This window comes from Lissotriton vulgaris, chromosome 7 (assembly GCF_964263255.1).
Source record: "Lissotriton vulgaris chromosome 7, aLisVul1.2, whole genome shotgun sequence".
NCBI classification, from domain to species: Eukaryota; Metazoa; Chordata; class Amphibia; order Caudata; family Salamandridae; genus Lissotriton; species Lissotriton vulgaris.
The window spans coordinates 71,365,967-71,379,129 of NC_141695.1; the positions used below are offsets into that span (position 1 = coordinate 71,365,967).

Here is a 13,163-nt window from a genome sequence, read left to right on the forward strand (position 1 = left end):
CATTGCCGGCAGGTCTCGACTGATCGTCGGTACCCGTACCTGAACGAAAGGGCGTCCCCCCATATTGGCGGGAGGATTCGCCAACATTACTTCCTACCAATGGCATTCTCAACATACCTGTCTCCTTCATTTTATCCCATGTCAAAGAATCATAACAATCCCAGGTTAAGCTTTTATTATGCTCTTTAGCCTTTCTAAAAAAGATTATCGTAGCAAAACCAATGGTTACCCTGGTATGATGTCGAGTACCCCATAATTCGCGACTGATAGGTCGGCAACTCGGAAAGCAACTCGGGCCTACGTTCCCCCAATATCGACGTAAAGATTCCCCATGCATTGCCCCAATTGCCAATATTTTCATTCACTTTAAAGGCGGCCATTTTTGCGCGCCAAACACTCGGATGCATGAGGTCTTTCTGACCCTTAACATGCTCCACTTCATAATGATCAACAAGCAACGAGAAGATGTTCACATATTCCCCCGCCCAAATCTTCTCCTTAATTGCCAAAGGCACATGTTGACCCAACCTTTCTCTACGAGAGGGTGCTGACTCATCCCTCGCAATCGGCAATGGCCGCTTACCTGCACCGGACGCTGCCTCTGCGGTCACAATCGTCCCTTGTGGCTTGTCAACTACTGCAACCGGCGCGGACACCTTGGCTGCTTCCCGTTTCTCGCGCAATTGCTTCATCAGCGCCTGCGCCTCGGCAGCCGTGGCGCCCTCACTACTTTCGCCCAACCACGCTGCAAGTTGTGCTGCCAGCTCGGGCGGCATATCTTCATTGGACACCGGGGTGACCACCACGGGAATCGGATTCCCCTCCGCCGGTACTGGGGTTGGCGCTTCGAGCGGGGTACAGGGAACCGGGACGTCTCCCCCAGCTGGTCCCCTCCTTGGCCTCTTGGCTCTCCCTCCTGGAGCTGCTCCAGCCGACGGACGTTCCGGCCCCCCTTCCCCGTCTCTCTCCGCCACCCGCTTCTTTAGCTCGGTCATCTCCTTCATGAGGACCCGAACCATCTGTTCGGTCGTCATTCTCTTCCCGCCTTTCTTGGGCATTTCTCCGACAGAGTATCTGTAAGACAAAAGAAAGATTACAACGCTCAAAATTGGCTCTTCGTTCCGTCTCGAGCTCACGTGCAGCGAGGAGGTGCAGCTTCAGAGCACAGGAACAAGAGGATGCCTTCGGGTCTTGCGTCCCCTTTAATCCGTCTTCAGGGCGGGCGTAAACCCGCCCCTGCCTGCCCCGAGGGCGTGGCCAGCCGCGTCAGTGTCTAGGCCAGCCCACTCTAGGGCGGGAAAAAAGCGCGCCCCGGCTACGCCGCTTCGGGCATACCAGCCGAGACACGCCTCCCGCCCAAGATGGCTTCCCGGGGGGATCGTGGTACTCTGCCATACGTGCGGGGGGACCGAGTGGTCGCCCCTTTCCATTATTTCTCGATCAAAAAGAGTCATATCCAGTGTTTGCTCGTCTTTTAACTGCATCGCTGCTGCGGTCATTTGTGCGCTGCGTGGCTTTTTTACAAAAGCCGCGTTACATGACGAGCTCAGCTCGTCATCCGCACATGCCACCCGTGGCTGATGATGAGCTGAGCTCATCATCAGCATCGAAGGGGTTAAATGTAAATGAAATTTCCACTCTATCAAGACCTTAAGGGGAAAGTAGCCCAATTATAAAAAAATGACTTAGCAATTGGGGATGGGTCCGCAGAAGTCACAGCAGCTAAGGAGTTAAGCATTGGAATAATATGTATTGTGTTCTAGTGGATGTATTGGTGAGAAGATAATTTATTTGCTGTCTTTTAGGCGGTTTATTAGGAGGTTGAATGTTAGGGCCAGATGTACAAAGCATTTTTAGTTAATAAAAGACCCTATTTGCAGAATTAGGCACCATGCAACTGGATAAATGCTTTAATAAATGTACAAAATGCAACATGTAATCGTTAACTTGTTATCAAATCGAGTTTTAAATTTGCAAATCGGTATTTGAAAGGGGTGTGTTTAGGGAATCCTTTCCAAAAACTGAATTGGCATGGTATGTATTATCATTTTACGATTGAATTCAGGTTATAAACAGTAATATTTTCCTGCTAGGTTTAAACTGGTGGTAAAACAGTCACAAAGGGGAAAGGCAAGGGAGTCCCAAGTTTGACCCTTTCCCATTTAAGAATGTTACAAAATATGTTTTAAGACAAGGCAGTATAAAGAGTTTCCTACATTAAGAATACCATCTTTCTAATTGTGATTCAGAGAGAATTGCAATTAGAAATTGTCCTAATATTTGAACATCTGGACCTTTGTACCTAAGATGAGTGGATCGTACTGCATGTGCCTGCAGCTTGTTTGGAAAGTATTTAGTTGGTAATTCTAATGCCTTTTGTGTGTGGATACACAGTCAGTCCATTTTGCAAACATGTCTGCGCCATACAGATTTCTTTGGTGATCCCAGGAGCAGAGTTTGCTAGAGTCATCTGATATGACTAGAGAAACATGAGAAGTGTGTGCATCCTGCATCCGTAGCAAAGACTTATGGAGCCCGTAGATACAACACCTGTGTCACCTCTTCAGGTGACCATCAATTTGTTGGAAAAGTAGAACTGTGCATTTAGCACAATGTATATATTTCACTGCTTTACGACCCTAGGATTTACTGTGATGATTATTACTCCCCTTTTTGTTTTAAAACCAACTTTATGTATTGTTTCAAAATAAAAAGTATTGCATTAATTTTGTGTAACATCAGAAAAGGGTGACAGAATGAAAATTCATGAGGGTCCATTCCATGTACTTTGATCCTTCGGTCTACATCCTATTCTTTGTTTTCCGAAGAGCATTTTTTAAGTCTGTATTTCTTAACCCATATATAATGGGATTACACAGTGGAGTTACAGCAATATACAACAAAGACTTCATTTTGTTATCAATCAATGAATATGTTGATGAAGGTCGAACATAAGTAAAAAAAATAGATCCATAAAATAATATTACCACTGTGAGGTGAGAGGCACATGTAGAGAAGGCCTTGTGTCTACCATGTTTTGATTTCATTTTTAGGATAGACAGTGCAATGTTGATGTAAGACGTGATGACCGCAAAAAAGGACATCAACAAAATTGTTGCCCCAATAGCATAAGTAACTGTGTCAATTCTGTCAGTATTGCTGCATGAAATCTTCAGGAGAGCTACCACATCACAGAAGAAGTGGTTGAGTCTATGGGGTTGACAGAAGGTGAGCTTAGACATTAACACAATGTGTGTTAGGGGGACCAGGAAGCTAAGTCCCCAGCTCCCAGAGGCCAGCTGCATACAAAAAGTCCTATTCATAATGGTCACATAATGTAATGGGTTGCAGATGGCTACATACCGATCATAGGCCATGACTGTGAGGAGAAAGATTTCTGTACATACCATATACATAAAAAAGTATGTCTGTAGTAGGCATTCAGTAAGAGAGATATGCCTGCCTTGCTGAAAGAAGTGGGCCAACATCTGGGGGAAAATGACCGAGGTATAACTGATATCAAGGAAGTTCAAGTTTGTCAGGAAGAAATACATTGGAGTATGAAGTTGAGTGCTGGAGTATATTGTTGCCATAATAAGAACATTTCCCACAACAGCCATCAGATACATTAAGGAAAATACCACAAAAAGTGGTACTTGCATTTCTGGGAGATCCGAGAAACCCACAATCAGCAAATCTTCAAACAAACTCAAATTATTGTCTGGAAAATGCTTGTCTTCTATTTGGCCACTGGTGTTACTATCTTTGGATCTGAAAAAACAGTGCATGAAAAGAGACAAGCAACACAAATACAATTACAGAAATAGAAGTCATGGCGCTATAAAGATGTATGCCACATTCTCTTAGAATAAAATGATACTACACTATAAAAATATTTATGTTTCTGTCATAATTGTACAGAAGGTATATTTATAGAAGCCGTCAGTCTATAGTAACAGTGTAATACTGGAAAACAAATTCTAAATTAGGTTGTACAAAGATATTATTTCCAGAATGTTGCCTGAAATATTGTGAAGGTAAGTATATATATATGTAAGTAAAGAAGATGTGCCAGTCTAAGAGCTATCTCTCATGATATATATATATATATCTATATATATAGATATATATATATATATATATATATATATATATATATCAACAACTCCCCTCTCATATGAACGGATGACAAAGCCATGTCTCAAGCCACCAAATTCTTTATTTGTCAGCTGATATCGGACAAGTTTCGCCTGCACAGCAGGCTTGCTCACCAACAATTTATTAAAGCTTTTTAACTGTTGTTTAAACCCATGTGTAGTGTTTAATCATGTGAGAACTACTCACGCAGTGTATGCGAAGACAGACTGGGAGTTTTTTCAATTTACTCGTAACCACGGCAAAGCCTTAATACGGACATCGCCTATTCCGATGAAACGCACAATTACGTGGAATGTGCTGATGTACAGGGCTCTCCAAATGTTTGTAACAACAACATTTCCTTTATATGACATTTCATTTCATATTTAAATTACGTTTGCTGCACAATTTTTTAAACAAATCTTGTCTCTAATTCATTGTCAATCAAACCCCAGTGGGTTATCAATCAAACCCAGTGTGTTATTCACTGAGAGCTGGTTGCCCTGCCCAAGTGGGCTTATTAGGAACTAGTACATTCTATGTGATGTTATCAAACGTGTCTTCTAGAACGTGCACATAAATACAAATTAACCCTTGACCAAAATAAAATAAACTATCTACTAAAAGGAAACCTAGGGGTCTTAAGAAGAGGAAAAGAGAACCTCGATTGGAAGGTAATAATAGCTTACAAGTCTATTGAATACCAAGGCTTACTAGCTATTAGTTTAAGCATTCAAACAGTACACACAGAACCAAATAGTGATTGTGGGTAAAACCAGTAAATGAATATAGGATTCCCATCAAAGTCTTGTTCTGATCAATACTATCATCTGGTCACCCTTCGGGGATGGTGTGTCTCTAGATCATTGAGTCGTTTCTACCAACCGCTGGTCGGAGTTGGGTTCCGACCCACAATCACTCCAGGACCATGTAGATAATAATGTATGATGGGAATCGGTGCAGTGCAAAACCAAAAAAGTGCATTGGAGTGGTGAGTTAAAATGGGATAGAGAACAAAAGGGAAATTTTAATGGAAATCGGCCTCTTCCTAATTAAAACCAGGAACCGTGCATGAAAACAGTGATGCTGGTGTTGTATGCCTCCATGTTGATAGGCACATAAAACTTGTTGTCAACTAATTGTCTATGTGCCTCCATTATAGATAGATCTCTATCCAGGTTGACAACATTGCCACCCTTGTCTGCCGGACGGATGACAATGCTGTCATCAACAGTGAGAGGTTTGAGTACCTGCCTTTGTTTTGATGTAAGAATTTTGTCTCCCTTGTATCACGTCCTGTTGGATTGATGTCTAAATGTGTTAAATTCCCTGCCAACACAGTCCTGGAATGTATCAATGTTGTTGTGGGGTAAAGTGGGAAAAATATAGATTTGCGCTTAAAGCCCATGGAGACTGAGGCCTCTGTTCTGATATCGCAATCAGCAAGTATTTGTGTGGTGCTAGTAGTTGGATCAGATCAATCCTCACCCTGGCCTGGTTCGATCATGGTGATCAGAGTATCAATGTCACCTATATTGAGATCTGTATGTCCTGTAGTGGTGCTGGTGTTGGTGTCCCTACATGTGCCTGCTCCCTTAAGTTTGTGCCACTTCTTTAGTTTCAGTTTACATACACATTTGAAGAGGTCAATTCTGCGTGATTCCACTGGGGCAATGTTCACTGACACATCGGATTCCCTCTCACTGGTTGTTGATCCTTCTGTGATTGTTGGTTCCATGTTGTTTGATTCAGTGACCTGGCCTGTTGGCTGTAAAGATAGTCATATTTCCTGCTGAACGTAAAAATTCAGCCACTTTTGTAGTCCCCATAGTCACGATTGAGTTTTCTTTGTTTGTGAGCTTTTATGTCCTCCCCGGATGTCTTGAGGAGATCTGTCATAGAGGTAAGAGATGTATTCAGTGTTTCTTTCTCTACCTGCTTGGTTAGGTCCTCCATAAGTTCTTTGATCTGATTCTAAATCCCATCATGATCCAACCACGCGTACTTGATCAAAATTTCCAAGATCCTTTTGGAGCTTTGTGAGGAATTTTCAGACTATTCCACAAGCATCTTCGGATTTGGTGTCTCCTATGTGGAAGTCTGGAAGATTCAAAGACTTCTCGGAGCCATTTCTTGAACCACATAATTTTGTAATAATATGGCTTCCCACCATTTGGATATTTCTGTCCTCTTGAGTATCTCAAGTTCTCCCTGCCATAAACAGTCTAGTGCCTAAATGCGATCTATGGGCGTCAACTACAAATAAACGGAAATACTTTATTGTCCGGTGTGCTCTGCTGTCATATATATATATCATATTTCCTTGACACGCTTTGACGAATCTTCATGAAATGTTTCAAAAAAATGTATGTCAGTGATTTTTGTTGTGCATGGAAAGTTTTGAAGTGGACCGTCAAGGGGTCAAAACAAGTGGGTTTCCAATGTTAATTCCCATAGGAGTTCTGAACATGACTACAGCCTAAACAACTGGACATAATACACTGAATTTGACAGAAATGCAGCTTTGTTAACCACTCCTCAAACACAAATACTAGTTGAAAAAACATAGAAAATCACTGGAAAAAAAATGTTACAGGCACGTTATAATTAGGAAAGAGAATTTAACATCTTAGAAATTCACTGCAAAAAAAAAAAAGGTTACAGGGATGTTATAGTTAAGCTGATATTTCACTTGTACAAAACCAGAGAAATTCAGCAGTTATCTGACCCACTATAAATTGCGCCCCCGCAACATACAGTTATGACCTCACATATTAAATCACTCATGACATGGACTGTGACATCACTAATGATATCTCAAATTACATCACTGATGACATTACCCACAGAACCTCAGACCTACCCACTCACACCCCTATATAACCTTTCTCCACTTCAACTTCCACACTAACATTCTAAAAACCATTGACACCCAAACACTGATTCATAGATCTATACACATAAACACTCAGCTACCCATATACCCACTCATACACCAACTCACTCCTTAATACAGTCAGAGATATTTCCACTCAAACACCCATTTCTTTTTTCAAACATTTTTATTAGCATTTATTTAATAGCACATACAAAAATGTTCAAAGCAGGTGATATTATCGTACAAGCAAGATCGTGTAATCATGCTCTACATGGACATTTGGGTGTATAGTCCTAGAGTGTAAAGGCCCCCACTCAGTCTCTTGGCTGGCGACATACCTGAGAGGTCTGTGCCTAGTTATAACTAATTCGCCGGCAGGGTGGTCGCTGCACCTTGCTGAGGTTGTGGAGTGTGTCTATTCCCCCTTGCATGTTGTCATAGTTCCACTCATACACCCATATAGCTACTCACACACACTAACTCTCCAATAGAGTCAATCACACAGCCACTTACTTACCTACACACCTACTCACTTATTCATACATATACTAACACATAATCACTCATCCATACTCTCACTGACACAATCACACACTCACCCATACAGTCACTCTCCCAATCGTTCACTCACAAATATTCACTCATATGCTCCAACACTCACATATACTGCCTTTCACATATGAAGTTACTCACTTATATACCATTGACACATCAATTCACTCACCAACACAGTCTTACACTGAGTCACCCACATAGCCCCTCACAGATGTACTCACTAACCCATACAGCTACTCTCTTACCCACTGATACATCCATGCAGGCAGTCACAGATCCCCTCACCCACCCACACAGTAACTCATACAGCCATACAAGTGCTCTGACAACAAATCTGCCACCCATACAGCCGCACTCATACGCCTACTCATACACCCATTCAGCAACTTACACAACAACTAACGTGCTGATACAGACATACACATACCAGTCACTCACCCACACATTTACTGGGACACCTATCACTCACCTATACAGTCAGTCACACATCCACTGAATCATCCATGTAGGTACTCACACACTCACTGATTCACCTATACACCTTGGGGTATATTTTTGACATTCATAAACTGTTTCAAATTAGTCTTGGCCACTGGATGTCATCAGTGATGTCACGGACCATGGCAGGAGTGATGGAATATATGAAATCATAAGCAGTGCATGCAGGGGTGCGAGTTATAGTTAGCTCAGCTAACAATAACTGCTGAATCTCTCTGATTTTGTATGAGTGAAATATCAACCTAACTATAACATCCCTGTAACCTGTTGCAGTGAATATATATATATATATATATATTACCTACTGGCGGTCGCCAGTAGGTATATATAGTTAGGATTTTTTCTCTATGGGAGTTTTGAAAATTCTATGTCTAATAACTTTGGCGTTTGTGGACGGAATTGGCTGAAATTTTCAGGAAAATGGAACATTTTGTTTCTGAGCAGCCCCTGACAATTTGGGGGGGTTTCATCAAGGGGGGGCCGAGAAAAAAGGGGGGTCCCAAAACGCGTTTTTCCCATGTTAATTTCCATAGGGCGGTTGGCCTCACTTTTAGCTCGAACGGCTGAATGGATTTGCACGAAACTTGGCAAAATTGTAGGGACTGTTAGCCTGATGTGCCTTTGCTAGGTCTCAATATATGTGCTCCAGTGGATTTTGAGTAATTTAGGTTCAAAAAAAGATATATATCTGGGCGGAGCCTAACCACACATCTGATCTGATTGGCTGTCAGCACTTCATCCAAGAAGTGTTGGCAGCCATCTTGGGACCAATATACATGATAGCACCTCATTTAAAAGCATTGTAGTTAATAGAGGGTTTTAGGACTTTAGTTACATTATAAATCATTTGTTGATGGTACCATACTCGTTTTAGGAATTGTGGTGGGTTCTAAGGTGATTTTACCATGTGAAAAAACCTTCTGCTGTGATATCATGAATATTGTTTGAAAGAAAACTAATATCTCATGATTTTCCCACAGTGGTTTGGAAGGGGATCTATAAGCTAAACTGAAAGCATATTTTCTGTAAATTCACATTATCTTTCTCAGTCATGTGAAAATGAAGTCTGACATTCTCAGTAAAACATGTACATCCAACAAGGACAGAGACTGTCAGTTGATTCCTTTGTGTTCTACTGCAGCCTCCTAGAGTGTTCTAAAGAACAACTAGAGCGCTAACAGTCCTACTTATTACAAAGGTATGGCACACCTGAAGCCATCTTGATTGGAATAAAGTGGTAACTCTTAAAACATTTAATTTAAAAAGAAACAACATGAGGGGGTATATTTTACCATAGAAAGTATGATTAGTGCAGCAGAATGAAAAATTAGGGCACATTTTGAGTGACTTCTCAAATCCTTTTCTATTTCATTAAAACATTCTGACATGCAGTCTCCCAAAATGGCCACCAGAGACAAAAGAGCCCAAATGTAGCCCAAATATCACCCAGATGTAGCCCAAGTATAGCCCAATGACAGAATGTCCCAGAGTGTTCTAAAGAACAACTAGAGCGCTAACAGTCCTACTTATTACAAAGGTATAGCACACCTGGAGCCATCGTGATGGGAATAAAGTGGTAACTCTTAAGACATTTAATTTAAAAAGGAACAAAATGAGGGGGTATATTATGCAATAGAAGGTATTATTAGTGCTGCAGAAAGAAAAATTAGGGCACATTTTGAGTGACTTTTCAAATCCTCTTCTATTTCATTAAAAAATTCTGACATGCAGTCTCCCAAAATGGCCACCAGAGACAAAAGAGCCCAAATGTAGCCCAAATATCACCTAGATGTAGCCCAAGTATAGCCCAATGACAGAATGTCCCAGAGTGTTCTAAAGAACAACTAGAGCGCTAACAGTCCTACTTATTACAAAGGTATGGCACACCTGAAGCCATCTTGATTGGAATAAAGTGGTAACTCTTAAAACATTTAATTTAAAAAGGAACAAAATGAGGGGGTATATTTTGCCATATGAATTATGATTAGTGCTGCAGAAAGAAAAATTAGGGCACATTTTGAGTGACTTCTGAAACCCTCTTCAATTTCATTAAAAAATTCTGACATAGTCTCCCAAGATGGCCACCAGAGACAAAAGAGCCTAAATGTAGCCCAAATATCACCCAGATGTACCCCAAGTATAGCCCAATGACAGAATGTCCCAGAGTGTTCTAAAGAACAACTAGAGCGCTAACAGTCTTACTTATGACAAAAGTATGGCACACCAGAAGCCATCTTGATTGGAATGAAGTGGTAAGTCTGAAAACACTCAATTCAAAAAGGAACAACATGAGGGGGTTAATTTTGCCATAGAAAGTATGATTAGTGCTTCAGAAAGAAAAATTAGGGATCATTTTGAGTGACTTCTCAAATCCTCTTCTATTTCATTAAAAAAATTCTGACATGCAGACTGAAACATGCACTTTGAATACCAGCAGCAGACGTCCCTGGTGAGCAGTAGCATTACTACAGTGATCTAATGTGCAACTAGAGTGCTAACATTCAGAATTTATGGCAAATGTGTGACACATCTGAATGCCTTCTTGATGGAACCAAAGTAAACAAGCATTGAAAATGCAATAGATCTCGCCCTCGTTTAAGTTAAAGCCATTCTGTTTGTAATGAGGTAGCTTTTTAGCTTTGCTTTTATTAGTGTTTTTTCAACTTTCATGTAAATAACGCACTGTTTTCACCAAATCGACTTTGCCCAAGCACACCCTTCCCTTCGGCCAACAAATCCCAAAAATTCGGCACACCTGCCGATCCACTCTCCCTACAGCTCACCCAAGCCCCGTCTCTCTAGCGCAACTGGAACACCCCAAATTCACCTTCTCCATGCGCACCAAAAACTCCCATTGAATAACATGGCAATTCACTACTCCGCACAAAAATTGCTCTTTAAAGCACTTCCACTGCTCCGATCCGCTTCAAACTTGGCTGGACACTAGTTCCAGCGATTCCCTAACATCTTACCAAAAATCAGCCCAATCCATCCACTGGAACGGGGACGAATTTCAACCCGAATACGCGCCCCCCGCAAACACAAAAAAAAGCCATAAAACGGCCAAATCTCGACCAAAAACCGCCAAAATCCCTCAAAACCTTGCCAACACCAATACGCACGAAACTGAACCGGCCCCTCAGCCCTAGGCTCCGGGAACCCTACTTAATTGGCCCAAAAGCCCTAAAAAAGCAACATAATACACACGAAAACGCCCTAACAACCCTAAAATGCATATAAGTATATGTATGCATGCATTTATGTTTGTATTTATATAGATATACCGATGATATATGTTTATATATGTATGTATATATATATATATTCACTGAAAAAACCATAGGCTATAGACCATATATAGTTAGGAATTAGCATTTACAAAACCTTGAAAATTCACTGAAAAAACCATAGGTTATAGACCATATATAGTTAGGAATTAGCATTTACAAAACCTTGAAAATTCACTGAAAAAACCATAGGTTATAGACCATATATAGTTAGGAATTCGCATTTACAAAACCTTATTTTACTCACACAAAACCATTGAAATTCCATATATAGTTAGTTGCACTAACTATATATCGCGCACCCGCAATCCACTGCTGATGATGTCACATATTACATCATTCATGACATGGTCAGTGACATCACTGATGACATCACTGATGACATCTCAAATGACATCACTGATGACATCACTGATGACAACATCCAGTGACTGTATGTTTCTGTAAAGTTAAAATATGTCTTACATATTGAAGAATGAGTGGATGTAAAAGTGTCTGGATGAAGTATTTAGTAGGTGCATGACTGACTGTATGAGTGAGTGATTAAATGTGTCTCACTGAGTGCATGGGTTAGTGACTAAACTGTCTTAATTTGTGCATCATTATGTCTGTTGTTCTGTAAACTGTTGCATGTGTTGATAAGTAGCTATATGAGTAACTATATGGGTTATTGATTGGTTGCCCAAGTATTTGTATGGGAGACTGAGTGTGTGTGTGGGTGGCTGGGAGGTGTATGACTCTGTGCATAGATGTGTGAGCAGTTGATTCACTAGATGTATGGTTTCAAAAGTGCATGTGGAAACAGCTGTATGGGCGGTTGACTGTGTGCATGAGTGTATTGGTGAGTGAATGGATATCTCAGTGCTACATGTCAAAGTAAGTACATATGTAAAACACAGTACATTTGAGAGTTGACATATATAAATAACTGTGCATAAGAGCCAGTGAATGTGTGAGTGGCTGTATGGATCATTGTGAACTTGTATCAGGGAATGTATAAGAGAGTAAATATGTGTTAGTATATGTTTGAATAAGTAAAGTTTGTTTAACTGTATAGTTGAGGAAATGGAGGTGTGATTGATTCTTTGCATGACTGACTAGGTGTGTGAGTAACTCCATGGATGAGTGACAGTCTGTGAGTGTCTGTTTACACTGATTGTATCTAAGGTTATATTAGAGTCTGAAGAGGTTCATCGTATTATCACATGAATGATATCATCAGTGATGTGATCAGTAATGTCAAATGAGATGTCATCAGTGATGTCATTTGAGATGTCATCAGTGATGTCATTTGAGATGTCATCAGTGATGTCATCAGTGATGTCACTGACCATGTCATGAATGATGTAATATGTGACATCATCAGCAGTGGATTGCGGGTGCGCGATATATAGTTAGTGCAACTAACTATATATGGAATTTCAATGGTTTTGTGTGAGTAAAATAAGGTTTTGTAAATGCGAATTCCTAACTATATATGGTCTATAACCTATGGTTTTTTCAGTGATATATATATATATATATATATATATATATATATATATATATATATATATATATATATATATATATATATATATACATATACATATACATATATATATATATGCTCTCAATAACCAAAGTCCATAACCCACGCTCTCAGGAAACAACACGGAGACACCAAAATAACGCCAGTGCTGTTTAATCCACAACGCGTTTCGCCGACAAACGGCTTGATCACGTGAATTAGCGTTACCGTATCAGTGCCATATATCACAAAACAATGGAAATGAACAGAGGACTGTTATGGCAAGTCATTGTAAAAG

General features: G+C 40.5%; 1 protein-coding gene across 1 annotated transcript; it reads right to left on the bottom strand.

Moving 5' to 3' along the window:
- Positions 1-2,801: 2,801 nt before the first annotated feature.
- Positions 2,802-3,788, bottom strand: LOC147700774 (olfactory receptor 1L4-like). Its single transcript, XM_086929228.1, has one exon. It carries the CDS (start codon positions 3,786-3,788, stop codon positions 2,802-2,804), a length of 987 nt encoding a protein of 328 aa, XP_086785354.1.
- Between the last annotated feature and the right edge of the window lie 9,375 nt (positions 3,789-13,163).

Excerpts from the sequence above, each read along its gene's own strand:
- LOC147700774 (XM_086929228.1), bottom strand. The coding sequence starts at position 3,788 with ATGCACTGTTTTTTCAGATCCAAAGATAGTAACACCAGTGGCCAAATA.